This window comes from Pelophylax lessonae (assembly GCF_965119305.1).
Source record: "Pelophylax lessonae genome assembly, chromosome: 3".
NCBI classification, from domain to species: domain Eukaryota; kingdom Metazoa; phylum Chordata; class Amphibia; order Anura; family Ranidae; genus Pelophylax; species Pelophylax lessonae.
In genome coordinates, this window is record NC_138770.1 from 149156131 (window position 1) to 149175248 (window position 19118).

The 19118-nt window shown below is 49.2% G+C and overlaps 1 protein-coding gene across 4 annotated transcripts in view; it reads left to right on the forward strand.

Annotated features, from left to right (window-relative positions):
* Positions 1 to 19118, forward strand: part of KIDINS220 (kinase D interacting substrate 220) — a 337500-nt gene that overhangs the window by 291256 nt on the left and 27126 nt on the right. For all 4 annotated transcript variants that reach the window (XM_082248990.1, XM_082248991.1, XM_082248992.1 and 1 more), the window contains one exon: positions 8667 to 8765. In XM_082248990.1, the coding sequence (XP_082105116.1) occupies positions 8667 to 8765 (99 nt within the window). The remainder of the gene's footprint in view (positions 1 to 8666; positions 8766 to 19118) is intronic.

A 19118-nucleotide genomic window follows, 5' to 3' on the forward strand; every position in this document is an offset into this window, starting at 1 on the left:
ATTCTACGATGTGCAGAACGCTCATTCCAGCCCACACATTCCAGGGGTGAAAACCTGTTAGGTGGATTACCTCAGTCGACAGGCGTTGGACTAGGGGGAATGGTCACTTCACCTGGCACTGGTGGGTCTGTGGAGTCAGTATTGTCTGATTAACGTCTTCCCTCCTCTCAAGCTTTTGCCAAGACTTCCACACAGGATTGAGGCAGAAACATAGAATGTGTCGGCAGATAAGAACCATTTGGCCCATCTAGTCTGCCCGATATATCTGAATCCTATGAATAGTCCCTGGCCCTATCTTATATGAAGGATAGCCTTATGCCTATCCCATGCATGCTTAAACTCCTTCACTGTATTTGCAGCTACCACTTCTGCAGGAAGGTTATTCCATGCAGCCACTACTCTCTCAGTAAAGTAATACTTCCTCATATTACTTTTAAACCTTTGCCCCTCTAATTTATAACTGTGTCCTCTTGTGGTAGTTTTTCTTCTTTTAAATATGCTCTCCTCCTTTACCGAGTTGATTCCCTTTATGTATTTAAAAGTTTCTATCATATCCCCTCTGTCTCTTCTTTCTTCCAAGCTATACATGTTAAGGTCCTTTAACCTTTCCTGGTAAGTTTTTTCCTGCAATCCATGTACTAGTTTAGTAGCTCTTCTCTGAACTCTCTCTAGAGTATCTATATCCTTCTGGAGATATGGCCTCCAGTACTGTGCACAATACTCCAAGTGAGGTCTCACCAGTGTTCTGCACAGCGGCATAAGCACTTCTCTCTTTCTACTGCTTATACCTCTCCCTATACATCCAAGCATTCTGCTGGCATTTGGTGCTGCTCTATTACATTGTCTTCCCACCTTTAAGTCTTCTGAAATAATTACTCCTAAATCCCTTTCCTGAGGTCAGGACTGTGTCAAATATTCTATATTCTGCCCTTGGGTTTTTACGCCCCAGGTGCATTATATTGCACTTATCCACATTAAATTTCAGTTGCCAGTTTCATTCTTCTAGTTTTCCTAAATCCTTTTCCATTTGGTGTTTCCCTCCAGGAACATCAACCCTGTTACATATCTTTGTGTCATCAGCAAAAAGACAAACCTTACCATCGAGGCCTTTTGCAATATCACTTATGAAGATATTAAACAAAATTGGTCCCAGTACAGATCCCTGAGGTACCCCACTGGTAACATGACCTTGTTCTGAATGTTCTCCATTGACTACAACCCTCTGTTGTCTGTCACTCAGCCACTGCCTAATCCACTCAACAATATGGGAGTCCATGCTCAATGACTGCAGTTTATTGATAAGTCTTCTATGTGGGACAGTGTCAAAAGCCTTACTAAAATCTAGATATGCAATGTCTACTGCACCTCCACCGTCTATTATTTTAGTCACCCAGTCAAAAAAATCTGTAAGATTTGTTTGACATGATCTCCCTGAAGTAAACCCATGTTGTTTTTCATCTTTCAATCCATGGGATTGAAGATGTTCCACAATCCTATCCTTTAATAGGGTTTCCATTAATTTGCCTACTATTGATGTCAGACTCACTGGTCTATAGTTGCTAGATTCCTCCCTACTACCCTTCTTGTGAATGGGCACGACATTTGCCAATTTCCAATTCCAGAAGGGATTCCGGTCATCTTAGTGGCCCTGGACTGGTCTTGCCGGGCCTGATATGCCGATCTGGTGCGGCTGGTCGCCGATGTTCCTTGGAAGTTTCCTCTCAGGGAGGATCTGCTGTCCCAAGGGCCAATCTTCATCCTGCCTTATAGTCACTGGCTTTGATGGCTTGGCTGTTAAGACAGGTGCTGTAGGATAGGGGATTGTCTAAATCAGTGATTCCAATGCTGTTAAAGGCTAGAAAATCTACTTCTAGGAAGATCTACCATCGTACGTGGAAGACGTACATTGCGTGTTGTGAGTCTCTTGGGGTTCATCCTCGCTCTTTTTCAGTGGCTCGGATTTTGACCTTCCTCTAAGCAGCGCCTGGCTTTGAATACCATCAAGGGACAGGTTTCTGCCTCACTGTTGTCTGTGCGCGCTTTGACAAAATTTTATAAAGTGGGTGTGTTGGCATCTGCAGATGCTTCTTTTGGCCACAAGGTTTTGCAGGCTGCTGTTTAGAGGACCTGATCCTCTTTGAGGGTGTATTGTTTTTCTCTATTGTTTATTGACGAACGCAGTCTTCTTATTCTCAATAGCAGTGGGGTTAATTCTTCCCCCTACAGGAGTAGGACACTAGGCAGAAAAAGTTCTGGCTACGCCTATGGGTAGTCCCATCTCTCCCTGCTATAGGATGTCAGTTTTAATCTGCCTAGTCAGGAGTAAGGACCTAGTTCCTTGCTGGGATCACTGGTCCTGGCAAAAAAAAAATTCTAGTTAGGTTTTTTCACCAGATTTTTTCCTGTGAGATCTACAAGTAACTATGCCAGATCTGGGCGATGGGCTGGATATATAGATCCAGTGGTCACCCCAGCCAGCCAGCAAGCGCACGCAGACCCCAGCTCCGCGCTAGTGGATGGGGACTGGCCCTGCGAGTTAAACGTCTCGCCAGGTCGCATATGACCGGGTCTAGGCACGAGTCGCAGTGTTCCTATTGGCCAGTAGCCCCCCTCACTTCGGCAGCAAGGGGTTGTGTCAGGAGATGGCACCCGCCTGTTTCTGGTATGGTGAGTAAACTGTTCCCTCCCCCTCTCCCCTGGCGGGTTTTGGGTTGGACACGGGCCCCTTGGGACGGTCGGACCCTCACGTTCCCGGTTTCCTCTCTGTCCTGTCATGCACCCCCCCCCCCCCCCCCGACCTGTCCCCCTCCCTCCCCACTCACCACTGGGGCTATTGAAACTACTCTTGGGGGCTGGGACCGGGTGTAGGCCGACAGTGGGGGGGTACATCACTGGCGACTAGACGATCGATCGTGCAGGGGGGGATTTACCTGTTTCTACCAAGACACCCTTCATGTCGATCCCATCCAGGAGGCTGGGATCGAGGGCCCCTAGAAGCTCCGTAGGCCACGCCGGGTCGCCATTTTCTGGTAGCCTACATGTGCTGAAGGGATCGGCGGCTATCTTGGTACATTCGGCACAGCCATTTTGCGGTGAATCCCATTGTAAATCAATGGCCGCCATGTTCTTGGAGGCCCCTCCCTATACCCTAGTGCTAGTACTCAGGTTTTTCTATGAGGATTGAGATCACTGCAGACACGTGCTGTGCAGACGTACTGGACCTTCCTGGTGCATCTTTGTTGGGGTGGTGAGTCTGTGGGGTCTCTCTCCCTTTGCTGTGGGTCTCTGTGCATTCTGCCTGACCTCTTGGGGGCGCTGTAACGCGGTGGGACGTTTAAAAAAAATAAAACATCTTTTTTTTTCAACTTTTTGCTGCGGGGTTCCCCTGGTGCAACATGGACCCTGCAGAACATTTTTCCCCATCTTACCTCCTCAAGGAGGCCGCAGGGCCCCCCCTATCCCAGCTATCCATAGATGCACTGTCAGCAGTCTTGGAATCCTTTGTGTCCTGGGTGGAGGTGGCCTGTAAAGGACGTGTTGCCAAAAATCGCCCCCCTCCTACCCCTGCCTCATCTGATGTGTCAGATTCTGAATCTGATTCAGCCGCTGCAGACGTGGGTCTCCCTGCGGGTCTACTACCTCGCGCCCTGTCTGCTCTGATAGTGAGGATGACACCTCTCCCTCTGCCACTGTGCAAGAAAAGGCGCTAGTGGACGCACTGTTTGTATCTGTGCTTGAGACCCTGTAAATGGAGGACGCAGCTGCGACTGAGCCGCAGGTTACTTTTGGCACTCACAAGCCATCCAGAGCTGTTAAGGTTTTCCCCCTTCCTGCGTATTTGGCAACATGGTCAAAAAAGAGTAGGACTGCCCAAAGCGTACCCCTGGGGTGCCTAAGCGGATTGCTAGGCACTACCCCTTTGAAGAGTCCGCTGTAAAGAAGTGGACTGTGCCACCTACGATGGACCCTCCGGTCTCCAGACTGAATGAAGCTTCCATGATTCCAGTGGAGGATTTGCCCTCCTTTAGGGATCCGGCGAATAGAAAGGCAGAGTCTGTGGCCCGCAATATATACTTCCTGGCGGGGTCTGCGCTCAGACCAGTGTTTACTATTGCCCTTGTGTCACAAACTTTGACTGAATGGGCTAAGTTACTACGCTGTGACCTGGAGGGGGTACAACTTCCCCCCCTGCCTTTCAGGAGCTGATGGACCAGTTGATGCAGGGGCTGCATTTTGTTTGTTATGCCTCGCTGGTTGCGGTTCCAATATTGGAGAGACTTTCGGTGTCAGCAGTGGTCCTCCAGCGTATACTGTGGCTAAAATGCTCGTCTGCGGATCAGACTTCTAAGAAGGCTTTGACTGATCTACCCTTTCAGGGTGATCACCTGTTTGGGGCTACCCTTGATGACATTATTAAAGGTCTTACAGGGGGTAAGAGTACCTTTCTCCCACAGGCTAACAAGGGTAAGGACCCTCATCGCAGACGGGGTCCCTCCTTTTCAGCACATAAAAAGTTTTTTCGTCCCTCAGGGGCGAGTAATAAAGGATCAAATTCTTTCAAGGTCTCCTCCGGTGGCTCCACGCGACCCTGGTCTGGAAAACAGAAAGCGTGTCTCCAGACCTGCAGATAAGGCCCCTTCGGCCTGAAGGTGCGCTCTCATCCGTATCTGGGGTGGGGGGGATGTCTTTGCTGGTTTCCGGATATGTGGCTATCCCGGATACAAGACAAGTGGGTGCACGAGGTCATACGGTCTGGCTACAAGATCGAGTTTTGATCTGTCCCTTCAGTAAGGTTTTACAAGGAGTAATCGTTCCGGTTCCGTTCTCAGTACTTTTTCAGGGCTTTTACTTCAACCTGTTTATGGTCCCAGGAAGGAAGGCAAGGTGCGTCCAGTTCTGGACCTGAAGGCTCTGAATTGCTTTGTGCGAGTTCAAAAATTCAAGATGGAATCCATTCGCACGGTGGTGGCCTCCCTACACCAGGGGGATTTCCTTGCCTCCATAGACATCAAAGATACCTACCTTCACATCCCAATATTTGCAAGACCTCAACGGTTTCTGCATTTTTAAATTGGGAGAGGATCACTGTCGGTTTGTGGCGTTACCCTTTGGCCTCGCCTCTGCTCCTTGGGTCTTCACAAAGGTGTTGGCTCCAGTCCTGGCTTTATTACGCCAGCGGGGGATATCAGTCCTGGGTTACCTGGATGATCTGCTTCTCCGTGCTGAGTCTCCCACGGCGCTGGTGACTAACTTGGAGATCACCATGAGAACTCTGGAGGAATTCGGATGGATTGTGGATCTCCAGAAGTCGTCCCTGGTTCCTTCCATGAGGCTGGACTATCTGGGCCTGACTTTGGACTCGTCCTCAACCAGGGTGTTTCTTCCTCTGGACAAACTTCAAAAACTCCAGTCTGCGATTCAGCAATTTCTGTCCAGCAAATGGTCGTCCCTTCGGACTTGTATGAGAGCTCTGGGACTGATGGTGTCGTCCTTCGAGGCGGTACCTTACGCTCAATTTTACACGAGAATACTCCAGAAGGAAATTATTCTCAAATGGAACAAAGATCCAAGTTCTTTGGACAATCAGATCCAGTTGAGCCAGGTGACCAGGGGGTCCCTGTTATAGTGTCTTCTGTCCCGATGCTCAAACAAGGAAAATCCTTCCTCCCCATCAATGGGACAGTGATCACCACGGATGCCAGTCTATTTGGGTGGGGAGGTGTTCTCGACAAGCTTGCTGCTCAAGGGGTCTGGTCTCTGGAGGAATCCAGGTTACCGATCAATGTTCTGGAGCTGAGAGCGATCAGGCTTTGCCTAATCCACTGGACGAAGCTCCTTCGGGGATGTCAAGTGCGCATACAATCAGACAATGCCACGGCTGTGGCTTATGTCAATCACCAAGGGGGCACCAGAAGTGTCCATGCGGCCTTTTAGGTGGCAGGCATCCTTCGGTAGGCAGAGCGCTTTGTTCCGGCTCTCTCAGCCGTTCACATTTTGGGAGTGAAATATTGACAGGTGGATTACCTCAGCCGGCAGATGTGGCTCCAGGGGAATGGTCTCTCCATCCGGAGGTGTTCCAGCAGCTGTGCGTTTCGTTTAGGGCACTCCAGACGTAGATCTGTTGGCGCCTTGAAGCAACAGGAAAGTGCAGAGGTTTGTGGGCCGCTCTCAGGTCCCTCTGGCAGATGCCACAGATGCGCTGGTGGCTCAGTGGGGGGTCAGTATCGGCAGATGTATGATTTTCCTCAGCTCACGTTGCTGCCGAAACTTCTTCACAGGATTGAGGCGGAAGGGGTTCCGGTCATCCTTGTGGCTCTGGAGTGGCCTCGCCGGGCTTGGTCATAAGACCTGGTCAGGCTAGTCGCAGACGTTTCTTGGAGACTTCCTCTCAGGGAGGATCTGCTGTCTCAGGGACCAATCTTCCATCCTGCTTTGCGGTCGCTGGCTTTGATGGCTTGGATGTTGAAAGCCAGGAGCTGAAGGACAGGGGATTGTCTGCTTCTGTGATTCCCACTCTGCTTAAAGCGAGAAAAGCAACTTCTAGAAAGATATATAATCGCACTTGGAAGTCGTATATTGCGTGGTGTGAGTCTCTTGGGGTTCCCCTTCGCTCTTACTCGGTGGCTCGGATCTTGGCTTTCTTTCAACGGGGGGTTGAGCACAATTTGGCCTTGGGTACTATCAAGGGTCAGGTTTCGGACTTGGCAATTTTTTTTTTCCAAAGGCCATTAGCCACTTATTCCCTGGTATGTAGTTTTATCCAGGGGGTGCGACATTTGGCTCCTCCGGTGCCACCTCCGTTGCCACCTTGGGATCTTAATTTGGTGCTGTCTGTTCTCCAGAAAGTTCCTTTTGAAAATATTCGGGAGATTCCCCTGCTTACTTTATCTCAGAAGGTGGCCTTCTTGGTGGCTATTACTTCTGAGCGCAGGGTGTCGGAACTGGTGGCATTGTCCTATCGTTCTCCCTATCTGATGGTTCACAGGGATAATGTGGTACTTCGTCCAGATCTGTCCTTCCTTTCCGAAGGTGGTTTCCAGTTTCCTTTTAAATGAGGACATTGTGTTACCCTCCTTGTGTCATAAGCCTACACATCCTAAAGAATTTGCACTGCATACTTTGGATGTGGTTCGGGCATTTAGGGTGTACTTGGCGACTACTGAGTCTTTTTGAAAGTCAGATTCACTCTTTGTCCTCACGGATGGACCAAAGAAAGGGCTGCCTGCGTCTGCTGTGACTGTTTCCAGATGGATCAGACAGATGGTTGTCTGACAGATGGGCTTATTCAATTAAGGATCAGGTTCCACCTTTGCCTGTTAAGGCACACTACTTGGGCGCTTAGTGCTTCCTGGGCTTTTTGCCATCAGGCTTTTGTGCTTCAGGTTTGCAAGGCGGCTACCTGGTCATCTGTTCATACTTTCACAAAGTTTTATAACTTGGTGGATGTGCTGGCATCTGCAGATGCTTCCTTTGGCCGCAAAGTTTTGCAGGCCGCTGTTTAAGGGTGTTTTTAGTCTCCCTTGAGGGTGTGTAATGTTTTTTCAGGTGGGTCTCATTTTGTTGTTCTTATGAGTCCTAGGTTACCTGGTTGACTGTGGTTCAGCCTTGGGGAATTATTTTCTGCTGTTCCCACCCCTCATGTTTTTATGGCACTGGTTTGGGTTGTCCCTACTGCTATTGTGAACAAGAAGACTGCGTACGTCAATGAACTATAGAGAAAATGGGATTTTTGTCTTGCCTTAAAATCCTTTTCTCTGAGGTTCATTGACGGACGCAGTACCCGCCCCTCTATTATTGAGTTGGGTTGAATGTATTGTTTTTTCCTGACACTGCTTTGATACAAAACTGACATCCTATAGCAGGGAGAGAGGGTATACCCGCTGGGACTGCCCATAGGCGTAGCCAGAACTTTTTTCTTCCTAGTGTCCTACTCCTGTAGGGGGAAGAATTAACCCTACTGCTATTGAGAACAAGAAGACTGCGTCCGTCAATGTACTTCAGAGAAAAGGATTTTACGGTAAGACAAAAATCCAATTTTATTTTCAGGTGAGCTCCAGTTGTTTCTGGTTGAGCCCTATGTTACCTGGTTGGCTATGGTTTAGCCTTGGGAATTTTTTCTGCTGTTCCCACCCCTCATGTTTAACACTGCTTTGGGATGTCCCAATGGTTAAGAAGATCAGGAGCTGTGTTAGTCAATGAGTGAAAGAGAAAATTCGGATTACTGTCTTAACGTAAAATCCATTTCTCTGATGCTCATTGACTGACACAGCACCCACCCCTCTGTGGAGTTGGATTTCTTCTGACACTGCTTGTAACAAAACTGTGTGCCTATAGCTAAAGGTGGAAGTATACCCCCTGGGACTGCCCATAGGCATAGTCAAGCTTTTTTTCTGCCTAGTGTCCTACTCCTATATGGGGCAGTATAACCCAATGGTTAAGAAGATCAGGAGCTATGTCTGCCAATGAACATCAGAGAAATGGATTTTACGGGAAGACAAAAATCCTTTTTTCATCACCTTAATAGATTGCATATAACCTTTAATTGCTAGCTTTGTGGAACATTTTGCTACTGACAACTATGCCAGAGCAGGTAGAATTTATCTTTTCTATCTGAGCTTAGGGCAGAGTTGTCCTGCTTTCACTGACTTATTCTGTCTCCTCTGCAGGCAAATATCAATGGCCGTGTCCTGGTACAGTGCAGCATGGACGAGCTGAAGAAGGAGATGAGCATGAACTTTGGTGACTGGCACCTCTTCAAGAGTGCAGTAAGGATTCTAGTCACATTTTTGTTGGATCTGCTGATAGTCATTTGACTGCATGTGGTATTTCATAGCTAGTTCTGCTTATTAGAGGCTGAACCTGAGTTCCTGGCCTGCACCCACTAGCTGTATTTTCCTGCATTTCTCTGGTTTTGCTTCCTGGGTAAATATCTTGTCGGATTGAAAGCTTCTTGTTTGAGAGTAAATTAATTCCGAACATTGCTTTCTTGAAGATTTCATTCATCTCCACTCAATCGTCTCATATTTATCACACCCAGCCATCTAAGTGAAGTTGCGTAAGCCAGCCATAGATGGACCGAATCTCAGCCGATTCAGCAGGTACCTGCTGAGATTTAATCCATCGATCGACTTGCGTACAACCAGCATGTCAGATTTGTAGCATACGGTTATTGTTAGCGGCTATAGCCACTAGCAGCAATCACTTTGTTCTCCTAGCAGGGACAGCTCCGCACGCCCCCCTGCCGAGAGAATACACTAGCCCTGGGGAAATCAATATATTTTCTTTCCTGCAACCCATGGTTGCAGGAAAGGAAATCGCATAATCTATGGCCTGCGTTACAGATGTAATCAGGCAATACAGCCAGTTTATAGTTAGATCAGGCAACATTATATCTATAAACTCTTCCAGACCCCAGGACATATTTTAAGCCTGAGCTTTTCAGGGGACAGAGCTGATTGGTTTGGCTAAAGCTTCTCAGATCAATGCTGGTTTACGCGAAGAGAGGTCATTTGTGAATTTTTTTTTTTTTTTTAATGTCCCCCCTTTTATCTGCATTTAAAAGGAGCACATGTAGTAGATATTTTGTTGCCAATGTTTTGATTCTATGGCCGCATTCGGCACCGCCCCTCCTGCTGAAATCTCCTCGTTGTATTAAAACAGATATGGATCAGTTAAGCCAAAACTGATTTCTCTTTAATTCATTGATGGACACAGCGCTCTATAAATCATAACTACTAGGTTATATTGCCTCCTCCAGGAGTAGGACTAGGCAGAACAAAAAACACCTGCCTACGCCCATGGGCCATCCTTGGCTTGGTATATAACCCCCCCTCTCTGCTCTAGGTAATCAGTTTTTTCTGTCTAGTCTGGAGTAAGGACCTAGGCTCCTGGCTGGGATCTCTGGTCCTAGCAATTTTTTTTCACCTACCATACATCTTTTTTTTGTTCTTCTCTCTGGAGATCTACAATCAATTGCCAGCCAGCGAGCTCGTGGAGAATGCAGCTACTCGCTAGGTCGGCTGCGACATAGCTTTACGGACAGAGGCTGGCCCGTGTGTTAATCATTTCGCAGGGTCGCATATAACCAGGCTTGGGTCTGAGTAGCAGCGGTCCTTTGGCCGACAGCTCCCCTGATTCTGTCTGGAGCGTTACCCGCATTATGGAAGTTTAAGTGCAATCCCCCCTCTTCTCTTTTAGCTGTTTTTTTGGGGTGGACGCGGGTAACCTCCGGAACGGTCAAGCCTGCCTGCAGGTTCCCTCCTCCCATTCTTAAAAATCCCTAAATGAGCTGGGCTTCCCCCACTCCCTTTCCCCCCTTTCTGGACCTGGAGTCTGGTGTGGGGGTCCCAGAGCAGAGGATGCAGCAGAGACCCCTGGGGTCTCCCCCGCTATCCCCACTCTGTAAGGATAGTGTGTCCTGCCCTTGTAGTCTGGAGGGGTCCAGTGTAGGAGACCCCTTGGTGCATGCGCAACTGTTCGCAGTGTGGGTAAAGTGCAGGGGGCTCCCAGTGCAGAGTGTGCAGTGCAGTCTCCCCTATTGTGTGTCCTACCTTCAGGAGACGATCCCCTTGCAGAGGATGCTGCTTTGCAGAGGGCACAGGGAAGATCCTGGCAGCATGCTGTAGCTGATGGCAGCCATTTTCCTTTATTCTGGCTGGTCTCTGATTGGTGGCCATGTTTGTGTAGCACGATGATGTCATGGGAGCCATTTTCCCTTAGTCTGGCTGGTCTCCAGCTGACGACCATGTTTGTGTAGCCCGATGATGTCACTGGGGCCATTTTCCCTTAGTCCGGGAGACACTGGAGATGACCGAGGCCTCGTGGGGATGCTGAAGCTCCTGCTCTTTCTCCTCCTCAAGTTTCCTCTTCCTATGCCCAGGACATATGAACCGGGATGGCATCCATGGTGATGCTGAGTCTGAATCCTGGGTGCTCCTCCGATCGGTAGGGTCCTTGGGGGCCCTGTTCTCTCTCTCTTCAAATTGCTGATAGGTACCCTGATCCTTGGGGGGGGGGGGCGTCCTTTAGTGGTGCCGAAAGATCGTTTTTGTACTGTAAGGTCCTCCTTTCCCTATGGAGCCTCAGGGTCACATCTCCCCCACTGACCCTCCCATGGAGGTGGCAGGTCCCTCGGAACCCCAGCTTCCCACGGTGGCCCTGCAGTCCTTAGTTTCCTGTGTGGAAGTGGTGTGTGGGTAAAGGCCCAGGAGGAAGCGTCTTTCCCTGCTCAGTCTGTCTCCTCTGATTATTAGCCTGATGCCGCTGTGGACGCGACCCGTCCAGGGGAGCTTATTATCACACCCCCAGATCCATCCGATAAGATGATTCCTCCATGGTCGCAGCAGTGAATTAAAAAGCGCTAGTAGACGTATTTATCACTGCAATGCATAAGATTTTAAAAACTGAGGATGCGACTGATGTAGCCACTGACATGGCTTTGTTTGATACGCATAAGTCACCTCGCACTCCAAAGGTGTTATCTTATGTGCCTTATTTTGACAGGTTTTCCTGTAAGGAATGGGAACAACCAAAATTACCCTTTGTGGCCCCCAAATGTTTTGCTGTACGGTACCCTTTTGAGGAGTCACTTTTTAAAAAAGTGGACTTGTCCACCAGTGGTGGACCCTTCTTTTTCCAGGTTGAACAAAGCTACCATGATCCCAGTAGAGGAATCCCAGCTGACAGGAAAGCGGAGGCTGTGGCACGAAGCATGTTTACCATGGCTGGTTCGACATTGCGGCCAGTCTTTGCCTCAGCCCTGGTGTCTCAGATCCTAACTGAATGAGCCAAGCTTTTGCGCCAGGGCCTGGGGGGTGAGTAGCTCCCCGCTGCTTATGTTGGTTTAGCGGACCAGTTGGTCCATTGGCTGCAGTTTATTTGTAAAGCAGCTTTGGATACAGCTCCTGTTCTGTCCAAACTTTCTGTTTCAGTGGTGGTGATTAAGCGCATGCTGTGGCATAAGGATTGGTCCGCAGACCAAGCCTCTAAGAAAGCTCTCATTGATTTGCCCTATCAAGGCGATCGCCTGTTTGGGGCTACCCTGGATGACATCATTAAGGGTTTCACGGTGGGGAGGGGTTGGGGGGGAGTACCTCCCTCCCATAGTCTAGGAAAGGGAAAAAGCCTTGTCGCAGATGAGGGCCCTCCTTCTCCGCACATAGAAAATTATTTTGTGCTTCTGGGAAGTAGAATAAGGGAAATGGATCTTTCAAATCTTCCCCGGGAGGTTCCAAGCATCCTTGGTCTGATGGTAAGCCTAGAGATAGCTTCTCAGCACCCGCAGACAAGACCCCTTCAGCATGAAGGTCTGCCCTCACCCATTATTGAGGTGGGGGGACATCTTCGCTGGTTTCTGGACTTGTGGACCTCCTTTATGAGCGTCAAGGGGATCCTCAAAATCATTCTTTTGGGGGTACCCTGAAAGGGGGATAAAGCTTGTCCTTTTCAGGTTTTTTAGGCCCTGAGTCTTCTTGTGTGGATTTAATTCCTGCAAAGGTTCAGGTGATGTCCGAACTACCTAAGGTCCCCCCTATCCCTGTCCAGTGAATTGATTTACCTAGGTCTGATTCTAATTCTGAACAGGGTGTTCCTTCCTCTGGACAAATTTTAAGGAACTACAGGCCGCGATTCACCGGCTGCTGTCACATAGATAGTTCTCTCTCCTATTTTTCTGTTTGCACAGTCCTACATGCAGCAAAGACCAGTTGTCCTAAGGGCTAATCTACCATCCTGCTTTATAGTCGCTAGTTGTAATAGCTTAGCCATTGGAAGCCAGGTATAGAGGTCTGTCTGGATCAGTGATCTCTACTATGGTGAAGGCTAGAAAGTCGTCTTCCTGCAAGATATACCATCGTACGTGGAAAGCGTACATTTCTTCGAGTGAGCCAATTGGTGCTCATCCTCGATCCTTTTCTGTGGCTCAGATCTTAACCTTTCTTCAACAGGGCATACAGGATGTAGTACTTTTGGTTCTCCAGAAACTTCCATATGAGAATATTCAGCAGATTCCCTTGCCTTTGTTATCCTAGAAGGTGACATTCTTGGTGGCTATTATCTCGGCCCGCAGGGTATCAGCATTGGCGGCATTATCCTGTTGCAGTTCCTACTTAGTGGCCCATAGGGATAAAGTGGTTCTTAGTCCCTGTCCATCATTCCTGCCCAAAGTTGTCTTTGACTTCCATTTGAATGAGGACATTGTGTTGCCTTCCTTGTGTCCCAAGCCGGCTCATCCCAAGGAATTTGCTTTGGTTGGATGTGGTTTGTGCGATTCGGGTGTATCTGGCAGCTACTGAGTCCTTTCGGAGGTCAGACTCGATTTTTGTGGTTACAGACAGACCAAGAAAAGAGCTGGCTTCTTCGGCTACCATCTCCAGATGGATCAGACAGACAGTGACTCAGGCCTATTCCATTAAAGGTCAGGTTCCACCTTTCCCTGTAACGGCGCATTCTACTTGGGCGCTGAGTGCTTCTTGGGCCTTCCGTCATCAGGCATAAATAACGCAAGTTTGCAAGGCTGCCACTCGGTCATCCGTGCATACCTTCACAAAATTCTAAGATACTTTGGCATCTGCGGATGCTTCTTTTGGCCTGCAAAATTTTGCAGGCTGCTATTTAAGAGGGGCTGTTCCCTCTTGAGGAGTGTTTTTTTTTAAACTTTTATTTTTCAGATAGGGCTCCTGTGACCCAGTTAAGGCTCCTGTGTCCTGGTTAAGGGCCAGTATGTTTAGCCTTTTGTTATTTTCCCCACCCCTCATTTTACTTTTGGCACTGCTTTTGGATGGCCCAGTAGTTGTGATTTATGGAGCGCTGTGTCCGTCGATGAACGAAAGAGAAAATGGGATTTTTTTACTTATCATAAAATCCATTTGTCTAAATTGGACAGACACAGCATCCATCCCTTTGGTGTTATGATACTTCTAATACTGCTACTAAACTGATTACCTAGAGTAAAGAGGGGAGTCATATACCAAGCTGAGGATGGCCCATGGGCGTAGCCAGGTGTTTTTTGTTCTGCCTAGTCCTACTCCTGGAGGAGGCAATATAACCCAGTAGTTATGATTTACAGAGTTCTGTGTCCGTCGGGGAACGCAGAGAAATGGATTTTACAGTAAGTACAAAAATCCAATTTTCTCTTACGTCCTCTGACAGTCGCCGCCCATTTCTCTTACGTCCTCATACAGTCTTCACTACTGGGTATTGGTCTTATCCACAGGAGTAAGCAAGACAGAAGATTTTGTTAGAAACATTCACAAAACTTTGCATAGACACACCTATAGGGGGCTGTCCCTCTGGTCCAACACCCCCCTGCTAGCAGCTTTCCCAATTCAGTTGGTCTTTTGCCAACTTAGGAGTAGGCAGGCTTCCCTTGGCTGGGGCTGAAGTCTCAGCCTTTTCTTCTTAAATTTTATTTCTGCAAAGTGATTTTTCTTTATGCTTATAGCTTTTTTTGTTCCTGCGCTTAGTCAGACTTCGGAAGACTACATCGTTTTGCAGAGCTGGGAATCGCACTGGTTGTCCTAGAGCCTTACGGAATCCCAGCCTGCCATCGAGCGTTAGCAGGCTATGCGTACAACCAGGCCTCGCAAACGACCTGTCCTCCGGGACAAAGCCTGCAGAGTGGCTACTTCTCTAGGATGTCTCAACTGCGGTACTCCGCGTGTTGCTTGCGTCCTGTTCGGCTGACGGCACCCCCACCTAGAGCTGGAGGCTTCCCGTCACAGAGCGGCACCCACGTTTTCGCTGGACCTGTGAGTACCATGCTACCCCTCTTGTCTATGGCATATTCTGTCGGGGGGTGTATCAGGGGCCTCTGTCATGGGGATGGCAGTCTATGTGGAGTCTGTGATAGCCCCCTCGTGTGTCTGTATGGTTCCGTCTGTCCCTTCACGGTCCCTGCGGGGGCGCTATTGCGGTTCTACCGCAGTGTGGGGGGTTTGCGGGGGTCCCTAAGCCCCTTGTGATGCTTATGCTACATTTTGGGGGTACAGACGTGTGTGGGGGCCGCAGCGGTGTAGCTGGGCGCTTCCTTTAAACCTAACCAGGGGTCCTTTCGTGTCTTCAAGGCACAAGACAAGGGAAAATCCTTCAAGGCCTCCGGTGGCCAGAAGAAGCCTTGGGCGGGCAAGCCAAAAGCCGCCCACGCTGGCACGGCGGCCCGGTCCGCCTCGTCCTGAAGGGGCGCCCTCACCAGGGTGGGGGGACGTCTGCGCTGTTTTCCCAGACCTTGGCTGGCCAAGATTCAGGACAGATGGGTTCAGGAACTCATTCGCTCAGGGTACAAGATCAAATTTCGATCGCGCCCAGCAGACAGATTCTTTCCCTCAAATCTTCATTTGACCCCAGATCGTTTCCAAGATCTCCAACAGGCGGTTCAAGATCTCCTCGCCCAGGAGGTGTTCGTCCCGGTGCCACATCGGGACTGGTTTCGGGGTTTCTACTTGAATCTGTTCACGGTGCCCAGAAAGGTGGGCAAGGTGCGTCCAATTCTGGACTTAAAGTTTCTGAGCCGCTTTGTGCGGGTTCAGACATTCCGTATGGAATTCCTTCGATCGGTGGTGGCCTCCCTGAGCCCGGGAGATTTCCTAGCTTCCATCCACCTCTAGGATGCGTATTTGGACATCCCCCATTTACAAAGGTCATCAGAGGTTCCTCTAACTCGCATTCGCAGAGGAGCACGATCAGTTCGTGGTGTTGCCTTTTGGTCTCGCTTTGGCTCCAAGGGTGTTTACCAAAGTGTTGGCTACTGTCCTGGCCCTGTTGCAGGTGCAGGGGATTGCAATCCTTGGATATCTGGACAATCTCCTGTTAAGGTCGATTTCCAGTACCTCTCTGTTGCACGATCTGTCAACCACAGTTCAGATGCTCCAGGAGTTTGGGTGGACCAGCAATTCTCAGAAGTCGACGTTGTCTCCTTCTGTTCGCCTCCCTTACCTGGAGATGATTCTGGACTCCGCCCAGGCAAAGTCCTCCTGCCGGAGGACAAACTCCGGACTCTACAGAACATGGTCGGGTCCCTGGGGGACATCGGATCTTCATCGCTCAGGACCTGCATGCGGTCCCTGGGATTGATGGTGTCAGCCTTTGAGGCGATACCATTTGCGCAGTTCCACGCATGATCTCTGCAAGCGGAGATTCTGGCTAGGTGGGACAGGCATCCTCAGTCCTTGGAAAGAAGGATATCTTTGAGCCACCAAGTCAGAGCGGATCTTCTGTGGTGGCTCCAGTCTCCGGCTCTGACGGAAGGGAAATCCCTCTGGCCGTTGTTATGGACGGTGATCGCCTTGGACGCCAGCCTGTCGGGCTGGGGTGGCATTCTGGGCAATTTGTCTGCCCAGGGCACTTGGTTGGAGGGGGAATCCTCTTCACCGATAAATGTCTTGGAACTGAGAGCGATCATACTATGTTTGCTCAATCACCAAGGGGGCACCAGGAGTGCCCGGGCGGCCAAGGAAGTGGCCGAGATTCTGTCTTGGGCCGAGACGCAGGTCTCGGCGATTTGGGCAGCTCACATTCCAGGTGTGGAGAACTGGCAGGCCGACTATCTGAGCCGTCAGATGGGGATCCCCGGACGTGGATCTGTTCGCGTCTCGTCTACACAACAAGGTGGGAAAGTTTGTGACATGAACACGCAATCGTCTGGTAGACACCTCGGACGCGCTGGTGGTGCCTTGGAATCGGTATCGTCTGATTTATGCCTTTCCCCTGATTCAGTTGTTGTTCCAGGTTCCTTCGCAGGTTGGTCTCGGAACCTCCTTGGCGGCTCCCACTACGGGACGATCTGCTGTCTCAGGGGCCGATCTTCCATCCTGCTTTAACGGCGTGGCTGTTGAAAGCCAGGTCTTGAGAGATCAGGGTCTCTCGTCGGCGGTCATTCCGGCAAGGAAGGCCTCGTTCGGTAAGATGTGTTATCGTACCTGGAAGGCTTATTTCGCCTGGTGCGAGTCACAGGGTTTCCATCTTCGCTCCTTTTCGGTGGTGAGGGTATTGGCATTCCTGCAATCTGGTGTGGACCAGCGTCTTGCACTGACCACTATGAAGGGTCAGTTATCTGCACTAGCCATTCTTTTCCAGCTCCCCTTGGCATCAAATTCCTTGATCCGCGCCTTTATTCAAGGGGTGCGTCATCTGGCTCCCCCTAGGAGCACACACTTGCCTCCTTGGGACTTGAATTTGGGTTTTTCCGTTGTTGCAACGTCCTCCATTTGAGAACATCCGGGAGATTCCTCTACCGGCACTGTCTCGGAAAGTCGCCTTTCTGGTGGCGATCACATCTGCTTGCAGAGTGTCGGAGTTGGCGGCCTTATCTTGCTGCTCTCCCTGCCTGGTTGTTCATAGGGATAAGGTGGTCTTGCGACCTCATCAATTTTTCTTTCCAGAGGTGGTGTTGGATTTCCATCTCCATGAGGACATGTGATTCGCTGTGTGCGAATCCTAAGCATCCTAAGGAGTTTGCCTTGCATTCCTTGGATGTAGTCGGGGCAATCAGGGTTTACCGGTCATCTACTGAATCCTTCGGATAGTCGGATTCTCTTTTTGTCCTTCCTGAGGGACCTCGGAAGGGTATGGCCGCGTCTGCGGCCACCATTTCTAAATAGATCAGACAGGCGATTGTACAGGCTTATTCCGTCCTTCCCTGTCACGGCGCACTCTACCAGAGCGGTGAGTGCGTCTTGGGCCTTTCGCCATCAGGAGTCCCAGGTGTGCAAAGCGGCGACGTGGTCGTCCATGCACACCTTTACAAAATTTTACAAACTTGATGTTTTTGGCATCGGCAGGTGCCTCCTTTGATCGCACAGTTCTGAGTGCGGCAGTGCCTTAGGGGAGACATGGTGTTTTTAGCCTGTCCCCTCTTGTAGGGTTTTTTTCCCCTTGGTTATTTTGCCTTCCTGGGTTTGTTCGCTCCTGTTGAGCTTTCCTATTACCCAATGTTTTACCTTTCTGGTTCAGATAAGGTTCTTTTCTCTGAGCTGGGTGCTGCGTTGCCTTTTAGTCTGTTACGCTTCCCACCCCTCACATCTACACTGCTTTGGGACATCCCAGTAGTGAAGACTGTATGAGTGGGCGACGACTGTCAGAGGACGTAAGAGAAAATATAATTTTTGTAAGAACTTACCGTAAAATTCTTTTCTCTGAGTCCTCTGACAGTCGCCGCCCCCCGCCTCTCTTTTGGGGTTAATGGACCTATATACTGCTTGCTACCAAACTGAATTGGGAAAGCTGCTAGCAGGGGGGTAATGGACCAAGGGGACAGCCCCCTATAGGTGTGTCTATGCAAAGTTTTGTGAATGTTTCTAACAAAATCTTCTGCCTAGCTTACTCCTGTGGATAAGACCAATACCCAGTAGTGAAGACTGTATAAGTGGGCGGCGACTGTCAGAAGACTCAGAGAAAAGAATTTTACGGTAAGTTCTCACAAACATTCTATTATTTCTGAGTTGAGTAGATATCAGGTTAATTTCAAATTGACCACTTCTATTCTTCAGGCACTTGGGTGGTAAGAACTCTGTACTTGCATTCCCTACTTTGCAAACCTTTCTCTGTTAGAGTTTGTTTTATGGGGAAAAACAATGGTCTTGCACTTGAGATCATCATTACTTAATTTCATCTATTAAAATCTAGTTAGTAAAGGATCATTTAGGATAACTGAGAATCTGCATTTTCTATCACTATTGCTCTATTGTGAGCTACGAAAGAAGCAGGGACATCAGCAGGGGATCTCATTGGTCAGCTTCCACAAAGAGATGTAAGGCAGTGGAAACAGGGGTGCAAAAGCAGGCTGTTCAACATTCCACCCTCATATCTCCAGCCTGCTAACTTAACACGTGAGCCTGAAAGAGAGTGATGGAATCGTGAAACTTATAGAATCAAAAAACCTTTTTGAAAAGAAACTGTTGTCTTTCTTTCTTTATCATACATCACGGTACACAGAGCCATATTCATTACGTGTAGGTTATAGGCCACCTTCAGGTGAATGGACACTGGCAACCAATCAGACAGGAAGTCCCCCTATATAACCCCTCCTATACAGGAAATACCTCCGTTTTTTCGCCAGTGTCTTAAAGGTGATGGTCACGGTGGAGAAGCCCTCCACATTTTATGTTTTTTTTCTAAAGAAGAAG